Source organism: Cydia splendana, chromosome 16 (assembly GCF_910591565.1).
Source record: "Cydia splendana chromosome 16, ilCydSple1.2, whole genome shotgun sequence".
In the NCBI taxonomy this organism is placed as follows: Eukaryota; Metazoa; Arthropoda; class Insecta; order Lepidoptera; family Tortricidae; genus Cydia; species Cydia splendana.
This window is the reverse complement of record NC_085975.1, coordinates 10,700,001-10,721,012: the sequence shown is the minus strand read 5'-3', so window position 1 is coordinate 10,721,012 and position 21,012 is coordinate 10,700,001. Positions and strand designations below refer to the sequence as shown.

The 21,012-nt window shown below is 39.6% G+C and overlaps 1 protein-coding gene across 1 annotated transcript in view; it reads right to left on the bottom strand.

The window, feature by feature from the left end:
* Positions 1-21,012, bottom strand: part of LOC134798270 (protein dead ringer) — a 161,102-nt gene that overhangs the window by 7,287 nt on the left and 132,803 nt on the right. Inside the window, exons 5-6 of the mRNA XM_063770662.1 lie at positions 4,607-4,790; positions 2,310-2,460 (exon numbers count right to left, since the gene is read on the bottom strand). Of these exons, the coding sequence (XP_063626732.1) occupies positions 2,310-2,460; positions 4,607-4,790 (335 nt within the window). The remainder of the gene's footprint in view (positions 1-2,309; positions 2,461-4,606; positions 4,791-21,012) is intronic.

Sequence of the window (21,012 nt, the reverse complement as noted above, 5' to 3'; positions counted from 1 at the left end):
CTTTGACTTCGCATGAAGGCTCGCCTCACTGGGGCACTTCGGACTTTTAGGCTCAGATGAAGATCGATGCCCTGCCTTTTAACAAGCTTTCACAATTTGCGATATAGTTAAAAAAAAATTCGCGCTCGCTGCGCTCGCGTTTATTTTTGGTTCCTTAGTTGACCCTGTATCATCTACATGTTAGCTTGACTAGTGTATGAATAGAGGTAGACCTAAAAAAGTCTGCAATGATTTTGATAGCATAAGCAGTGCAAGTGTTATTTATACGTCATAATTGCACGTCCAAGTTTTGACGTTTAAATGACACTAGCACTGCGAGTGCTATCAAAATTGTTGCAGACTTATCCTGGTCTAACTCTAGTAATTTAAGTAATTTTAACATATGGAAATTCTTTATTATTAGGTTAATACTACTCATGTGGCTCGGCGTTTGGTCTTATGGTCGGACAATCGCTGTTCAGCCTCGCAAAATATTAACTATTGAGAAAATCAACTTTGCGGCACTAGTTGAGCTTAGCCTTTAGCCTCGCTTAAAATTTGCCATTAGAGGTAGATAGGAAAGTGACGCTGAAGCTCACATCTTTGGGAATTCCACTGGGAATTGGCCTTAAGCCTAAAGGGCTCTCCCCACACTTGACGCGACGCGGAATCGGCAAAAACCGACAGAACAAAGCTTTATGTCCACGCAATAAGAGCGAAAAAGACATCGTTCGATTTGGATCGGCTCGGCCGACGCCTGAAGATTGAAATTAAAAACGCACTTATTTCCCTGTACTGAATATGTTGTGTGCAGAATTGACTGTAGGGGGCCCCGAGCCTCGCACTGCCTAGGGGCCCCGACATGCTTAATCCGGCCCTGTGGGTGACCGTTTTTTTTTTTGCATTTTGCGGTTTTTTAGTATTTGTTGTTATAGCTGCAACTGAAATACATCATCTCTGAAAATTTCAACTGTCTAGCTATATCACGGTTCATGAGATACAGCCTGGTGACAGACAGACGGACAGACGGATAGTGGAGTTTTAGTAATAGGGTCCCGTTTTTACCCTTTGGGTACGGAACCCTAAAAATACCTAATCAAGTGAACTGAACCAACCATTGGCAGCGCCGCCTGCGCGTCGTACTGGCCGGACGCTCGCCGGCCCTCGCGCTTGTTGCCCTCGATGGCCGCGTCCAGCTCGCTGCGGGTGGATAAGTTCTTCTTCTCGCACTCGTAGTCATACAGGTACTTCATGTATCTGTAAAGACCTAATCAACTAAACTGAACCAACCATTGCCAGCGCCGCCTGCGCGTCGTACTGGCCGGACGCTCGCCGGCCCTCGCGCTTGTGCCCTCGATGGCCGCGTCCAGCTCGCTGCGGGTGGATAAGTTCTTCTTCTCGCACTCGTAGTCATACAGGTACTTCATGTATCTGTAAAGACCTAATCAACTAAACTGAACCAACCATTGCCAGCGCCGCCTGCGCGTCGTACTGGCCGGACGCTCGCCGGCCCTCGCGCTTGTTGCCCTCGATGGCCGCGTCCAGCTCGCTGCGGGTGGATAAGTTCTTCTTCTCGCATTCGTAGTCATACAGGTACTTCATGTATCTGTAAAGACCTAATCAACTAAACTGAACCAACCATTGCCAGCGCCGCCTGCGCGTCGTACTGGCCGGACGCTCGCCGGCCGTCGCGCTTGTTGCCCTCGATGGCCGCGTCCAGCTCGCTGCGGGTGGATAAGTTCTTCTTCTCGCACTCGTAGTCATACAGGTACTTCATGTATCTGTAAATAACTAATCAACTAAACTGAACCAACCATTGCCAGCGCCGCCTGCGCGTCGTACTGGCCGGACGCTCGCCGGCCCTCGCGCTTGTTGCCCTCGATGGCCGCGTCCAGCTCGCTGCGGGTGGATAAGTTCTTCTTCTCGCACTCGTAGTCATACAGGTACTTCATGTATCTGTAAAGACCTAATCAACTAAACTGAACCAACCATTGGCAGCGCCGCCTGCGCGTCGTACTGGCCGGACGCTCGCTGGCCCTCGCGCTTGTTGCCCTCGATGGCCGCGTCCAGCTCGCTGCGGGTGGATAAGTTCTTCTTCTCGCACTCGTAGTCATACAGGTACTTCATGTATCTGTAAAGACCTAATTAACTAAACTGAACCAACCATTGCCAGCGCAGCCTGCGAGTCGTACTGGCCGGACGCTCGCCGCCCTTCGCGCTTGTTGCCTTCGATGGCCGCGTCCAGCTCGCTGCGGGTGGATAAGTTCTTCTTCTCGCACTCGTAGTCATACAGGTACTTCATGTATCTGTAAAGACCTAATCAACTAAACTGAACCAACCATTGCCAGCGCAGCCTGCGCGTCGTACTGGCCGGACGCTCGCCGCCCTTCGCGCTTGTTGCCTTCGATGGCCGCGTCCAGCTCGCTGCGAGTGGATAAGTTCTTCTTCTCGCACTCGTAGTCATAAAGGTACTTCATGTATCTGTAAAGAAAAAACAGATTTATAGGTTTAATTCAGTGCAGGTATAAATATTAACACAAAACTAGACTACAAATAAAACGTCCATGTTTTCGAGCATATAAGTCATTGGTAGATCCTTGAATAATACCTACCAGATTCAATCTTACAGATAAGATAACATTTATTTTATGCAGCGACTCTCAAAGTAACAAACATAGTATCAAAAAGGCAAATGACCTTTCCACAAGAAGATTTTCCAATTGTTATTTAAATTCTATTGATTCTATGCCCAGAAATAAATTACTAGATTATTATAACTGCCGTGACATGCGATCTCATTTAAATATCTAACTGGAACGATCTAATAAATAACGTCGAACGTCAATGCATTCGTCGTTCACTAAACGACTTGACACGCATATGAATCATATTTCAAACCAATTATAAATTATAAAAAGCCTATCCTTCAAACCTATAATCGGCATAATAGCTGAACATCCCATTACATTCTTAATCCTATTCTTATGACAAGTCAATTTTATTCGAGGATATTGTCACCGTTCTTCGCCATAACTCATATTAAGCGGCCACATATTTAATAAGAACACAATGAACAACTGAGGGGCCGACGCGGCTTCATAAAAACTCGTGCTACCTTTTCATAAACTGTCAAATGAGAAAGCTAAATATACGGCATTCGTCATTACGCGCGTCTAATTTTACGAACGCCCGAACGCCGTAGAATCGTCGACTTACCGCAATATCTCAATGCATCTCGATATTAGGTACTAAAATAGCGTCGGCTGTTTACCGGGGACATAAAATAAGTGAGGTGTTCGACAAACCGCACGCGGATGGTAGCTTCTTGAGCAATAGAAAGCAAGGAGTACACAGATTGTAATCATAATGCGGAGGTTGCGTTCAAAATCGAAGCGTCGTGCGTAACGGTGCGCACTCTGAATTAGAAATGTAGAGTGGAGACACCTTTATGCGGCCGACAAAAGCCACGAGGTGAAGGAACTCGGAAGATAAATGGGAAATTATATCGGTGGAGATGAGTTAGAGGTTATTAATTATGAAGATGTCATATTGTCGCGTTGGACGCTCACGTACTGCCATTGTCGCACTCTCTTTGTCTCCGATTCGTGAGAATTTAGATGCAAGAAGGTGGTACAAAGCGTCGCCATCGAATATGGAGCGACGGCTCCCGATTCGTTTTAGGACCACACAGATGGCCTAAATCTTTAATGCATCTCTTTAGTTTATCGACTAGACAATGCCATATAGATTCATTAGATATAGATTACTGACAATGTGCTTAATGGTGATTCTTTCGTAAAATCACCAAAATGGTAGAGACTTAAGGCTTATACTTAGGATGTACCGTATCGGCTTATATTAATCCGTATTGAAATAGGTAAGCTTCTTTCATGCGACGCCTCCCCTAAATATAACAATGATTTTATTTTCATGCTTATCTATTTCTAACTATAGTCTTTCCTCGTTTATAGACTTTCGAGCTACACCTAAAACAGATTCCCAGTATTGTGAAGATATATTATTATCCTGAAAATAGCTATAATTAGCTTGTAATTGTAATGGTTCAATCTCCAACAATATTACTGCACCCTCTATCAATAAGGAATAATTTCCGCTCCGGATTGAATGATTAAATGACAGTATCGCACATCCTAGAGTTAGACCAAGAAAAGTCTGCAGCGATTTTGATAGCCCACTTAAAAATAACACTTGCTCTGCGTGGGCTATCAAAGTCGCTGCAGACTTTTCTTGGTCTAACTCTAGATACCTATTAAGATAAAGGCGAAGAAGCAGTTAGCTTTTGAAATCCAATGTGATGTGGTAAATGAGGATGCAATTGAGAAGACGAAACACTTATCACTTATTTAAAACTTAATGACGTTATTCATAAACGCGTTACTGCCCTGAATTAGCCATGACCAGTAATATATGATCATATTGATCATTGTCAAGAGGGCGCTGTTAGAAGTATAGGGTAACAGTTCAGTATAGTACGAAAAAATAGTTCCAACATGGGGCATGATCAATTCCTGGTCAGGCTTTAATGAATCCTTTGTCTTTATCTGGCAGCCAACCGGCAATAACCTATACTAAACCTATTGCAATAAAGACTACGAGTGGTACTGACTGTGTGCGCAGGGTGAAGGCGGCGGAGGTGATGGAAGACGGCAGCCGCAGCCCCTTGATGATCTCCTGCCACAGCTTCTTGTTGATCACCTCGACGAGCCCGCCGCGCGCGATCACCAGGTTGTACAGCTCGTACAGATCCAGCACCGACTTCGCCATTATCGGCAGCCGGTTTATTGGTGTACCTGGACCAATAAGCAGTTGGGATTAAAATATGAAAAGCGATAAAACTGTGTTAAAGAGTAAAGACTACCCTGGAAAAATCCCTACTGAAACCTCTCATAGATGCGAAAACCAAAAGGCATTCTGCATTTTGTGAACCATCCCATCCATGTGAGCTGGTTATCTATTTTATACGGAAAAGGAAACGATAACAGCTAAAGCATTACAATCGGCAATATTATAGTTAAATGACCTCCTGAAGCCTAAGGCACTAAGCTGCACTGTTTAGCACCGAAACGGTTGTAACATGCAACACGTCCTAATTGATAAGTAAAAATAACAGAACGACCAGCAGTACTCGTAAAGGCACGTTAACCACATCGCCGTACTATAAACTGGCATTCTCTATTTGAGGCTGTAAAACCCTTTACAGCGCTGGTAAGGGCCGTAAAGTCGGCGAGCGTGCTAAATCGCATCGCATCGCACGATCGATGATTTATGGGTGCGCGAGCGCGTCTGATCGTCCGTTTACGAGGCTGGATATAGCGCGGCCCGTGTGGCCCTCGCGGAAGCTGTTTGTTCTCGCGGATTGTTCTTGATTTACTAATCTGCGGACGGTAATGAAGTGACGGATGGTCGTGCGCAGCACCGTGCTAGCATACATCACTCGGAACTGCTAGCAGATGCTTCAGTAAACACTAGGAGTTCATTTTGCATGTGAGTGTAAGGTACTTGTGTTACAACGTACCTAAGTATTGATGTTTTTGCATCGACAACGAAGAGTGGGCAAGTTGGAGAAACTTTTTAACGGCATTTAAAATAGTTCAATGAACTGATCGGTATAAAAGCGGCTTTAACTATCGAAACGCTAAAACTCATTAGCTGAAACAATACTCATTATAACCATGTAATATACATTCGTAAGTACATTCCATGCAGAACTTATCTACATTAACTTAAGCAGCTTCAACAGTTTAAGCTCTCGAGTTGCAAATCACCCAATCAATTTGTTACAGCGAAGTTATTTAGCGTAGACATCGTCTGTCGCCCCGACATCGATCGTTTGATGAGCGAGCATTAGCGAATACCTAAACGACTATTTGTCTTCCTGTCTACAGTTAATCATTCCCTGGTTATCGGGGGTAGGGAGTGCACGTCACCCGTTCAGAGATTAATTGCCACGTTTATGTTTTAAGGGTGAAATTGGAGCAAATAAAGCGAAGCCTATTTAGGATGAGTTGAGTCTGATGTATCGAGGGATTGTTAAGCTCGATATTTTAGCAGCAAAAGTGCTGTACCTAAATATTATTTGAGACCCCCAAAAAGTTATTTTTTTTACTTACTATGCCTGATAAATTAAGTATTTCGTTTGATTGAAGCAACTGATTTTAATCGCAAGGAGTTGTCTATACTTTTTAGACTTATCTGATCACTACTGACTGTTTGACTAATATTATTGATAAGATCTATATAACTATAAATAGATGCACAGCAATAACTATTGCATCTTTTCGGATATTTTTCAGATAGTCGAAGACAACTGGAACTACTTAGTATCGACATTTATCAGGTATTTAGTAGTAAGTAGCTCTAGCAGCCGAGTGATTTTGATGTATAATTCATCTGTAAAAGTGCCACATGTAGCGTGTCACGTGCAAAGTGTTAACCCACCCACGCTCGCGTTAACACCTTTACTGCCGACTATGTTGCTTTGAGACTGCGATTTTATGATGCGCGACTTCGTATCCATCCTAGGTAGATCATAAGTGTTTCAGTTTGTTTATTTATCTCAATATATTTTTGAATGATTTTTGACTTTGATTTTTAAATTACCTATTATTAAAATATACGAAAAAGTGGATATCTATTGGTTTTGTTACTCAATTATTTGGTATGCAACCTGCAGAAAATATTGTAAACAAGAATGCACACTAAATAACTTTGATGACTCTACATAAATACATAGACATGCACTTCTTATAGAACTTTACCGATTGCATCTAATATGCGAATTCTAAGTACTTCTACAAGCTTCAAATTAAATATAAACCTAAATACTAACAAACGTAATGTACCTATTTAAGAATAAACGTGCCCGAAAGATGCAGTATAACTCACAGTTCACGATAAAGCACGGCTCCACCGCGTTACCTGTTATCACCCACGAAGCCACACCGTTACCCGATTAAATGCGATCCCGTACAAAACCCATTGTTGGAGGCAATCACCCCAATAACGATTTCCACAAACTCCGCGCGGAAAACGCACGATTCGACGCGCGTGCGCACCAAGCCGCGCACGTATTTGCATAACACTACCCGCCCATACTTAAAAGCCTACCATACCCATATCAATAACTCGGAACGCCGACCCGCGCCATTCGGCCGGTTAAAAGCTAATTTACGAACTATAACCAATCGTCCGCAAACCCAATCTAATCGTACCCAATTGTCACAAATTATTGCTTCCCGAAACCCTATTCTAAACTGGCGGAATTCACTTCGCGAAACACCTTTACGATTCCGGTGCTACAGTGTTGCGTCGATTATTCGCACCTCACTCGATATTTATTGGCACTCGATGTCGCTTACAAGTGCTAATTCTTTTGTGCGCGAAACTGGGGACTCGTAAATCGCTAAGCCGCACGCCCCTGAACTGATAAACCATTGTAAATAACAGCCGATTAGCCGCATCTCCGGTCACTGTTGCAATTTTAAACTGTGATTTGTGGCAATTTTACAGCCAAGATTATCTTAAAAGTTGCATTTATGACTCCATTATAAATTAAATGTGCCTGCCTAAAAAGCGTATAGGAAGTGAGTTTTATTTCAAGTAGAGTCGTAATTGTAGCGCGGTAAGAAAACAATAATCAAAATCAGTCAAGGCGTTACCAACAGCAGTGTGGAAAAATGCCGACCTATCGGCCGCAGTCTTCGTGGCCGCATGGGCGATAATCGATCAAATTGGTATTCGACGCCTACCGCTTATCGAGAGCTGTATCAAGGCCCTTTATATCCCTCAACCCCACGGCTGGCCAATGGCGGAGCTCGCAGAGCCGTCACCGCTCGCCCATTGGCCCGATTCGCTTTTGATTGCGCCGCCCCCCTCGATTCTTGCTCGATCAATCTAAATCGCTCGCCTACTCGACTCGCCTCAGCTGGCTCGCTTCACGCTGTTTAATTGCCAAGTAACAAAACACGCTCAAATTCCGCATTAATTGGACAGTTTTAATGGAATCTCTGTTCTACTCTACGTTATTACTAAAGCTTGAATTTCAAAAACAAAACTCAGGACCATGTATAGAAATGTCCACTTTTGTATGTATGAATTAAATCACAAGTGAGAGATTGATGTTACGCTATTAGAACGCGAAATGGCGAGCGTTTACGAGCTACGTGAGCGTCAATTACTGAGGGTAATATATTAACATGAGTATAAATAGACACATAACACTTTGCCGAAGAACCGTGCAATAGATGACGTCGAATGATAATATGGTTGAACACTTCTTTTGTACACACAGGTACATACAACATTATATATGTAGAGACATAATGTTTCAGGGATAAATTATACGTATCTAACCAAAAAACCTCATCCATTTCGTAAATTTTCGGGAAGATACTTATGAAGGTATAAAAGTAATAACATAAAGGTATAACATATTGAAAGTTTAAATAAAACAATGAATTTAGTACGTTTAATATAAATTCCAGCGTGAGAAGACATTTTCAGAATCACACTGTAATTTAAGAGTTAATTCTTTCAAACTTAACTGTCAGTAAATCACTCGGCCTGTAACTGGCATCGTAAAGACGATCGAAAGGTGTCGGGGCGCGAATAAAACGATGTCGAATTAGAGAAGCAAATTGCACGTAGGGTTACCTAATGAATGGTGATAAAAATAATGATGGTTTGTTGTCGTGTTCATTTAGTACTTTCAGTACGCATATGTCACTCTTGTCTAGACAGCGTGATAAAACGATGTCCGTCACTTTCTATCCCACGGTGTTATAAAGTGATAGTTATTTTATCACGTGGATAAAGATGGATAAAGCCATAATACGCCGATTTCATAAAATGCAAATTGCGTGACTAACTGCATAATGTAAGTACCAAAGTAATGTAAGTCCAAAAAAATGTTACATTTGACTCTACTAGGTTCTAACTTCAAAGCTCAGCTTTTTTTTATTTTATGACCAAAAAAAATGTTTTCATTTAGGTACTTACGTAAAACGTCTTTGAATGTAAGTAGTCATTCTTGAAAAATACCCGAAATCCCAGCCATTTTAGGATAATCTTGAAGTCGTAGCCCTGAAGTATTTTTTTATTTCATATTCGTGCATTAATGTTATAAACGGCAGCTACTCCCCGTTTAGACACGTAACAAGTTTATGGATGCAGGGATTTACAGCCTGCCTTCCATTTAGAAATACGATCTGTCTAATCATAATCTTCTACACGCATGATGTGTGGGGAAAAAAGTAGAGCTTACTTACCAATCAGGGGCGGGGCTGAATTCGAATTTAATTTATTCGACTTTTACTAAGAAGTTACTACACTTAATAGACTGATAATATTCTCAAGGCATCGAAGGATATAAATATAACTATAGATATCTGTGTGAAGCAGAACCTATTGGTCATCAATCCGAAATGATGGCGTATTATGATCAATTCTGACTTTAAATTTTTATCTGGCTAAATCAATAATAAATAGGGCGGTACCGACAAATGTCACAGATATTCTTCTTCTATAAATCTTCACATAGATTCAGAATGTGAACTAATAAAGAATAGTTATCTACATACTAAGCTAAATTAGGCACTGAATGAGTTAAACATATGCAATAATTCCGTAGTTCACATAACTCAATACATATTTATTGCTTAGTACCTACAAATTCCGAGAGATACGAGGAGAATGACATAAGGCTGAAGATACAACGATCAATCATGAGAGAGGCAGTAAACCCGAGAACAATCCAGCGTAATTCCGTCAGAGAGACATTAAAATGGCGGCCGCCCTATCCGGTGCAACAATGTTGCTGGCGCGGCAAACAATATCACTTTCTTATTAAACTTTCAACCTGTACGAACATACTGTATAGTTCAAACATATGTTCATGCTGAGGATCCCTCCGATTTTAGTACAGAAGAGGAATGTAGAGTCCAACAAATAAAAAGATCCTTAACCCATTAACTTTAATATAGTATAAATCATTTATACGAACTCAAATTCAAAACGAAGTGTATATTTAATATTGTATCGCCTGTAAAATTCAGGGGCCGATGTAATTGGCAATCATTCAGAAAGAATATTCCTCGTGGAACAATCAAGACAAAGGCAGCCGATATGTACCTACAGGCAAGCCATTACGGGTCAATACCCATTATTATGCGATATTTTCGCGAGCGCGGCCCTCCGATATCCCATGCACTCACATGGGACGGCAAATATCTGTAATTAAAGGCTGTAAAGTTGATTTACAACCGGGGTCCGAGCATCGCGGCGGGAACGCCTCGACCAATGGCGGATGGTGTAGCCGAGCGAGCTTGCATCCTATCAATTTATTAGAAACGAATGAAAGCGCGGCCGCGGTGTGGTGGCTTCGGTAACGCGTTGCGGTCGCGATCCGGATAGTATCGCGCGCCGGCGCGTGGTTTACGACCGCCACGGGGACGGTAACACCGGCAATAAAATCGCAACAATGGAACGTCGGATGCGGCTAAGAGACGTCGCGACTGCGCGGCTCGCTCCGACGAATGCAACAATGCAAGCCTTCCGATGGTGGCAACTATCTACGACCGTAAACTCCTATTTGAACCTGCCCAGGCGTGTGATGAGACGTAACAGGAACGTACTCGGACTGAAATGTAATTACTATAAATCTCACGATTGTGTTCTCCCACCGTATCTGGGTGTGTAAAATTACGAACCATAAAAACATGATTTTAATGCAACAGACGTGCCAGTATGGCAGATATTAGGTCAAAGATCTAATGAGAACGTCGCTAATGAAGCCTCTCAGATTTACTCGCCTATAATTCATCAGGATCATCGATACCTAAGCATTGTTTCGAACCTCACGAACAATCTTTTCGAGAATTAAATATACTAAAGTAATGATAATGTTTTCAAGCATTTGTTATTTTCAAATGGCTATATCGTCCAAGCCGATGTATGTAATTTATTATTAACGTAGTCATGTTCGCGCTTTTTATGGGTGGAGAGAAAATTGACCGTCAATACGAGTCGGCGAGTCCATAGTATAAAGTGGGCTCCCACTTCGCAATTATGCATCCACTTGCACAGATATCGAAACAAAGTTTTTCATTTGCAAAGTTCTATAATTTGTGAAGGTATTTTGAATCGCAGAAACACTTCATGTTTAGTAATAACATAGCATAACGTATCTTATTTTTTGCCTCTATTTCGTTTTATGAGCACCTTGTTGTCGCTGGAAGGAATCATAAAATGCTATTGGAAACCTTTAATTTTCTTTATCATTCATTTTGTTGTGCGTACAAAGTTGCTAATAGTCGCTTTACATTGTCGGTTCATGGAAAATAATTTATGTCTTTTTCGTATTGCGATAAAGGGAAACTGCCGGTGACTAAGTTACTCTATTGTGAGCATTGACGCATATACAAGTTCTGGTATCATTATAATTATAACTGATAGACAAGAGCATAATTTCGCTACAAACTGAATTAATCGCTAAAATGCTCAAACAACATTCAAGGATCATCGTCACGGCCTATTGTTCGGATAACTCAAATATTGTTAAAATTAATTAATTTTTATAATAAACTCCTTACCTAAAATACAGTGACGCAAGCTATTGTTATATAAACATCAGGATCGTAGCCTTCGATTATCGTCACGAATAAGTAATTCAATCTCACGTTGATTTTGTACGTCACTTACAATTTTACATTATATATGCTCTTTATGATACAATGGTTTTATACCTATAAATGGTAATTTTATTATGTCGAAATACGTTCTTAACCTTTGAATGTATTTATAGAATACTTACATAATTTACATATTGACAAAGTTTTTTTTTCGCATTTAACCTTTTCAGGCGACACATTTCACTGGACATTAATAATAATAACTAACCAAATAACATAAACCTATGTTGTTATTGTTACTTACATATTAGACGAGCTTTACATATCTACTTGTCAAATTCCCTTCGAATTTTAAACTTACGAAGGGCATTTAGAAAACAAACGAGGATTGACGTACAGGGTCGAGGTACGAAGGTGTCGAGCAACCGAGTGCCACCGGGTTTGGGCCACTTTGAATGACAATTTGAATCACAATGGGTCCCGGGCGTGACGCGGCGGAATGGGACTGTATCGGAGATAGCTACTAATGAAACATTGGAGATCTTGTGTGTATTGTAACGATATAAATATGAACACTAATAAGTTATTGTGTCACAAACATATTCCAAAGTGATTGTATACAATTGCATACTTATGTAAGTATTAGGACAATCATATCTCCTTAGATCTTTATAATCAGAAACTGTTTACAAATTATATTAAGTACATAACTTTAAAAAATAAATACAACATGAGTGAATATAAGCTAAAAATATTTGATGGAAGAATTGAACATAGAATAACGAAGTTTCTTCAATAGGCATCAGGCATACAAAAACTATCAATGTTAATGACATATTAAATAGCCTGATAGGTAACTAAAAACTCACTACCCAAACACATTATACAATAGAAAGGCGCCACAAAAACATCAGCAACGAAAAAATTGATTTAACTTAATAATGTACACGAGACAACAAAGCTTAACATATAACGGAAATAAAATAATCCGGAGTCACAAAAAACACACAATGGAGTCAAAGGGCAGGGGATGACAATGGGTCTTGTAGAGATAGAACAAATGAAAGTGTCGACCACAATGAAACATTAGCATAAAGAGTTTAGGATGCTGCAGGTCGCAGGCGTGCTGGAGATAGAAAAGTAGTATGCAGAGAACTTAGATGGGCACGAAGAAGATTTTTTTGAAATGTTGATGTCTAATGTTACGACATCGACATACATACTATTGGAGCTGATACAAAAGCGCACATTTTCAAATAAATACCAGCAACATGTTTGACTAAGGAACAGCTAATATGCAAGTGATACCATGTTGACTTTGTGAACTTTTGGTAAACTCAATTGACGTAGATAAATACGAGGTTCATAATATAACACATGATTTTAACTAAGAAAATAGTATTCAAAACAATCAAATAAATTTGTATAGGTAGGTGACGTAAATTAAATACTGATTAACCTACGACTTCAACAAGTTTTTTTGGACGAATAGTAAATAGGTACCTATAGAAAATATCAATTGCGTCGCGTCGTTTTAATATCTTGAAAATATGAATAATTGAATATTAAAAATTACAAACTTCTATGACTTGAATTTTAAAATTGGTGCTCATTTTCCTTAGCTCATGTACCCAATGGGTATGTTACTGATTACTAGACAATTCTAATAAGATTACCTATCGCTTAACAGGATATTTTAAAATATATATAGAAAGACCTATTAGGTGTCTAGACAATATTTACAAATTATTGAGCCACGACTATAGCATACCAGACCCAGACAACGTGGGCGCAGGAAGCAAAGATATAAATACAAAGATAAATGAAACTAAGCAGACAGCATCACGGATTACCACATACGATATCAGATTAGATGCGATGCGAACCTATTGGACTCTAATTCGATTATGCTAAATGTCAGAGTTCGACGCGTGAGTGTCGTAAGTCGTAACGTGATGCTTTTAAAGCAAAAAGCAGTAAGCGCGATTAGGCTTTATACAATATAGTACTTTTCTATTTTTAGATGGTTTTATGCTATTTTATACTTGCCTTTATATCATTGGCACTTATATAAATGTGAAAGTACATACGACTTCATATCTGTCCAATGTGTAAGTACTAGGGAATGCTCCTGGTACTGAGTTTGTATGGGGAGAACCGGGAATTCCCAGTTCCGGTACTGTATTTGTATAGAAAACCAGTACCGGGAGCACTCCCTAGTACCTATTGTATTAGAATTTTTTGAAAAACAAAAACGGTTTAATCATCAATAAAGACAAAAACAGTGTCATCTCCTATTACAGAAGGAAAACTCGATACACCACAACACAACGTACTAGTATATGTATTTAGGTTCCATACATATACAACGTTCAAAGGTTAATGTATAAAGAAAATCATTTTCCAGTTGACACGAGCAAACCGACGTCCGTGGGAAAAGCACACATTATTGCACTCGACTTGCGGATATGAGATAACAACTACAAGTACTTGCACGCCGGGCCAAAATGAACCTTATTACGTCACACAAAGGTGAAAAATATGGTCAGGCCATCGAAGATAACGGCTATATCCGGTACCCAGATAGATTAGCACCAATCAGCGGATACGATAGACAAACTATCTACAAATAGCATACAATTGACAAGAAATTACAAAATGGCGGAGCTTAGCAAGAGTTTTCATATTGTGTCACGTGTCACTGAATGTCAAAGATTGATAAAATCGTATAGAAGTATAAAACTCGCGTCCCGATATTACTACAGGCGTATTATGGATGGCTTTATCCATCTTTATCCACGTGATAAAATAACTGTCACTTTTTAACACCGTGGGATAGAAAGTGACGGACACCGTTTTATCACGCTGTCACGTAGACAAGAACGACCATAATATCCGTACTGTACGGTTACCATCAGTTTGTCACTGACATAAACGCCGTCGAGAACGTAATTTACTTTCTATACATCTCGCTCGCACTCGCATATTAGTGCAAACGGGACGTATAGAAAGTAAATTACGTTCTCGACGGCGTTAATGTCAGTGACAAACTGATGGTAACCGTACTGGTCTTCTCTACCGGCCATCTGGGCTATCAGTGTCGTTACCCTGCCGCTGGGGGAGACTTTTGGCGTACCTGTTTAATTTAAGATCATTTTCATTTATTTTAGATCCGAGTCCTAGATACGTATATTTTACATGATCACAATAAAGTAGGAAGTGCTGTCATCGAAGCACGTAAATCACTCGGTTTGGCGGGCGTCCGGGCGCGCGGGCGGAGCGGCTCGCCTCATCCATCAGCCGGGCCGGATCGATTAGAGGTGCCATCTAATGACTTACGAAAGTACTGAAAATCGGGCCAAATAGGCGTAAACGGATCAATAACCAGGGACACGCAAGTACAGATGGAGTGCATAATTGTTTTCCTTCGTATTTTCTCGGAAAAGTTCGTATTTGTCATGCTACTTCAGTCAACCTCAGTACTTTTTGTACCGAGACTGACTGAAATAGCAACACACATTCGTACGTTGCTAGGAAAATAATTATGCACTACGTACATCTGTAATACAAGCTTTATGATGGCGGAAAATGGGAAATGCATTGATAGGAAAATTTATTATAAGAATGTAATCCCTAGTCCCTTTCGTGTAATATCTAGATTGAACACCACAAAATATATTGATGTAAGTAAGTATAGGTATAATAAGTCGTGCATCCGTATTCGAACAACGAACAAGTAACGTTTTTGTTTGAAGAAACGTCAATTTTGACACTTGTTTGACACTGACATATCCGATCCATATCGTTTCAATATTTATAGTATTTGACGTATCTCATTGTTCGAATACGGCAGTTAGTATAGGCAAAAAGAATAGATAGTATAGAGGGGTCCTGTCATTGTAAATTTTGTAGTCACTGTAAATTTACTGCCAACTATCGACACACGACTAAAACTCAAAATGAAAACGTATAAAGTTATCAAAAAATGTATATATATGGATAAATGATTTTATTATTTTTATATCATTTTGATCCATGTTCATTCACTGATATCTATGTGTTAAAATTGTTAAATATGAAACGGTGTCGTCACGCCATCTAGCCGAGGATAGGCTAAAGGTGTATGCGGCATCTATTCGAGAATGACTTTTACTTGAATTCCGAGGCACGTTTTTTCCTTAGACTTTATTCGTCTTATACGAAGTTACATATGTCTTTGGTATAGGCAAAAAGAATAGATAGTATAGAGGGGTCCTGTCATTGTAAATTTTGTAGTCACTGTAAATTTACTGCCATCTATCGACACACGACTAAAACTCAAAATGAAAACGTATATAGTTATCAAAAAATGTATATATATGGATAAATGATTTTATTATTTTTTTATCGTTTTGATCCATGTTCATTCACTGATATCTATGTGTTAAAATTGTTAAATATAAAACGGTGTCGTCACGCCATCTAGCCGAGGATAGGCTAAAGGTGTGTGCGGCATCTATTCGAGAATGACTTTTACTTGAATTCCGAGGCACGTTTTTTCCTTAGACTTTATCCGTCTTATACGAAGTTACATATGTCTTTGGTATAGGTATTGCTGGTTTGTCATTTGCTACTCTTAAATAAATTTCATTTTCATTTATTTCGCTTCAGCTGCTTTTAAATAATCATCTAGTCTTCCGGCCTTCAATAATGATGAAAAAGTATGTCCACGTGAATCGTCGTAGACGTACAGGTAAACAATACACCTATGCGTAGGCGCATACTTATTTGCGGCAAGACTAGCGCGACATCCAGATTAGTTTTTCGTAAATAGCATCGATGAGTCATGCTTAAAGAGACCTACTTTTAATTACTGTAAATTAGACTTAACATTATTGATCCTTGATATTAAATATTGTATTAAATAGCACCCCATTGTGCGTATCTGTCATATATCCCCTTGATTAGTGCGGAAACCTTCAACGAAATCATACATATAAAACCATACAATGAAAGCATTTGTATAAAATATATGTGCCATTCTCAACCAAAAGGGTACTTATTGTCGGTTGTCAATAAGGCGCTATTTCCATATAGCTTCAATTTTAAATCAACCTAATCGACCACCGACAATGTGGTACCTTTTGGTAGAAAACGTCGCTTATGTTCTTTTTCTTATTCTAAAGGTAATTTAAGTCATTTGACTCCACGTTGTTCAGTCACTTGTATGCAGGTAAGTGTTGTGAACAACACTTATTTTTAGGCTTAAAGACTCGTGCCCTCAAGACTCGTAAGTCTTGAAGACTCGACTATATTTGAGAATTGTATTTATTTTACGCGTATGGATGTAAAAAATCGTCTTTGCTGCCTTTGAGGTGTTAAGCCTCGAGAGTCTTAAGGGTTCGAGTCTTTAAGCCTCGAAATGAAGCGTTATTCACAACACTAAGTTAGTCCAGTGCCTATTATGACACATTTTTTTCTTCTCGGGCTCTCATACAGTCAGGTACTTTTAGCTGCACTTATTATGGACAAGTATCAGGAACACCACTGTGCAACAGCATTGTGCAACCTAAACAAAGCTGTCTGCGGCAGATCTGAGCCCCGTATCGATTGCATATAAGAACCTAAATATTTTTTCCCGTTCATTTAAATAGACAGGCGCTGAGTGATCCGTGAGCTAATTACCTTCTAACGAGCGGCGATCTGTGACATCGCCGGTATATCTCGATGGTCGGCGGTGACGAGTGATACCCTTTATTTTATATCACTACATAGACGACGGCTATTCTCGTCTCGTCCGGGGAAATGGATACGCGTCAATCGTCCGTCGCCGGAAAAATGGATGAAGAAAACAATACATTCGTCTTCCGCGGACTTGGACTATCTTTGGATGGTATCGGTTTCATTCAAGCTCATTTGGGAACTATATATATTTACGATGTTCCTTACCACCTGCGGTACGAGTTCGCGCTCGTGGTGTACCAATACCAAACAAATAAACTTGACAGTAGCAAAATTTTAATTTTAGCTTGGAATGGGTTTACAAAAAATAAAGTGACTAAAGATACATTTGACAATCGATATATTTGATGTTCATCGTAATCGTGACAATGTTCCGATTAAAATTAAAGCGCACTTGATGCATATTCAATTAATTTAATTAATTATGATTTTTAGTTCAATATCGCCAGTATCATATTTTAACTGTTTAATTAAAACTGTAAATTAAAATGTCATAAACCACAGAGCAATAAACGTAATCGCATTTCCTTTTACCCAATCTGTAACTCTAATGGTTCAATGATTTTCCTTGTTTCAATTGATAACAGGGCCAGTATCTCATTTCGACCGTCTAAGTTATTTGGAGATATTTTTGCTGAAGTGTCCCTATACACAGATCCCTAAGATGATAAATATTGCTGGTTAATTATACGGAGACCTCTATAAACAACCGGCAATTTCAACAAAATGACACATTCGTCAAAAATGTGTCAAGAAATAGATGAAGTTGCTTTGACATGGACCTAACACCATGCAATAAGTACATTATCATAAGTGTTATCAGACACTTCAGTAGCAATTCGCGCTCGGGCCGTGTCGGGTCCTTGTTAGCACCTCCAACACCCCAGTCGATTAGGCCCGCGGCCGCTCACATTCAATTATTTATTTATTTATTCGTAATTAACCAGCGAGAGTTATGGACCTTCTCGATTTACTGCCGTCCGAGATGAGTTATCAGCATTGGATGCGATTGCTTTATGTTGGGGGATGGTGTCGAGCGTTTTGGCGATGTCCTCTTCGGTTTCGTTTAGTCAATAATTGAAAATTGTTCTATCACTTTCAAACAAGAGATCAACACCTGCAGGTGGCCAGACAACTTATGAGTCAATCTTGATGTTATTTCATTTTTATAACCTAAACAAAATGTCGTAGACAATGGCAGGCGTCAGGATTGATTTTATTCTTAAGTGCCCAAGACTAAGTAGCAAAACGTCATGTTAAAATAGGTTGCAGATCATCAAATACATTATCGACATATCAAAGATTAATGAAATTGACTACTAATAGTTCACTACACGCACTGTCCGTTTTCAAACTAGGCGCGAAGGCAGTCGAATCTCATTAGAATGCACAATGAGTTTACCATTAATAACCGTCCGGTATCGAGATCGACAACGATTTTATCGACTATCGACTGTCGATACTCGATAAGCCCCGTCACGAGGCCAATTTGTAAGCGGCCATAAATTTCTTTATTAAATAAATCATTAGTTTATTGTTCTCTTCTCGCCTGAGTATTGTTGCTGGTGTTGTGGTGTGTTTGATAACATGGCGATTACAATTTTTCTTAATAGTACTTAACCTTCGTGGTTTCGTTTTTAAACGTTTTGTAGGAATGTCTGACACATTTGATTGCCCAATTGATTCGAACCATAAATTGTATATGTATTAACTTTAAAAGACTTAATTAATCAATGAATACGCATTTCTTTCAGTTCCCATTCTTATTTTATTTTATTATCTATCTTTCTATTTAAAATCTATAGCGATGCTATTAAAAATAAGTCTCTAAGCCGACACCCACAGCTAGTACGGATTTCTATAAGCCTCGGGGAGCACTTAGCTTTCACCGTAATTTACACTTTATTAATAGTTTATATTTATAGCATGAGTTCGCTTTAAATAAACTATCCCCGTTTGACATATTTTAGCTTCTAACGCAGTATATTAAAATCTATTGAAGGTTATGCCCGCAGTTTATATTATTCTGTACTTTAATACTTATTGACATGACATTCTGAACAAACAGGAAAACTAACATGCGTCTTCTTCATCCAGATTTGTAGGTATGTAAAAACTGGTACCTGTTAACGCAAACTATTGCAAAGTCAAACTTATAATTCTCATAACAATAAGTGTCAAGCGTCGAGTAAATATAGCCTGCCTCCGGGCCACGCGATAAAGGTAACGACATGATTTAGATTTTTCCCTAAACACGCCACGAGGCGCGAAACCCGTCGTGCTATTAAACGATTATATTAATAAGTTATGTTTTTAATTACGGCGCGATCACTCGCTTATTTATTCGAATAATTTTATAAGGCCCTGCGGCGGGCCGGGCTGCCAGCCACAACAATAAAATATATGTGGCCGATGAATAAATTCGATCTGTAACGAGAATTATTACGTGTGGCATTCCTGTGTCGTCGTACGAATATCTAATAAGCTGATTTTTATTAACGCCATTGGTGTTTTAAACGACTTTTATTAACAACTAAGATACTTGCATACATTAGCTACTATGTGATATCTGCTTGCTATATGAATCTATTGATTAACGACATAACGTGTTAAAAACAACAGTCGACAGAACTAGCAAGATAACAGATTCACTGTTTTCCATTTCAAAATGCAGAGATAATCGTATCTTCAAACAAAAAACATCACTAATATTACGGCAGTCATTAAGAGGATTACGTCTAAGTATTGTCGTGCCGAATGCCGCTCAAATAATGTGACAGATCGAAAAATAACGCACGCCATCGGCTAGAAGCGAAATGCGGAATCCGGCGAGCACTGATTGACACGTGTGTAGGTGCTGATGAGTCTATACAACTATTATGGAGGACCCTGATCATGACGAACAACCTGTTTATGTGCGACTTTAAGCGAACATCAACATGTCAATTTTGATATATTTGAAAGATGTCGCAAGTTCCCAAAAGTTAAGGACAAGCAAGGAAATTTTCGACTTACGGCGCGATTCGTAAAATGAATTAGAGATGCACTAGATATGAAATAGTAAAGATATGTGACGTTCCACTGCAAAGGGTACCTTATTGCGGCCGCAATTATATTGGAGCGGCGTTAATAATAGCGTAAGCGCCAACTGCCATAACTGCGTACCTTTTGCCGTGGAACGTCACATATCTTTACTATTTCATATCTAGTGAATCTCTAATTCATTTCCCGAATCGCGCCGTTATTTTTGCCATGTCTCAGTAATGTGAATATGGATGAGCTAACTATCGAAATATCGCAAATTTTATTTAAACCAAAGATATCAATTAATGACATGCGAATATTCCAAGACCAGATTTCGCTATTCGGTCAAAGAGGTCCTTTGGGCGTACATTTTTTTCACTTTTATAAAAACCTTTTCGGGGTAACATTGTTTTATAGCTTTCGATTATGAGTCACGTTTCAGGATTCCTTCTCAGGCTTGTTTCGTCTGCACCTCCCGCCAAAATAACAACCTGTAAATGGGTCAAGTCAGCGCAACAAAGTCCTATAGCCCTGCACCGCACCGAGTTATTAATCAATTTTTATATCGTCGTAAACCGCTTCGGAATTAAAGTTGAAATCATATTTTTATGGGATTTAGATCCGTGGTTATTATTGGGGT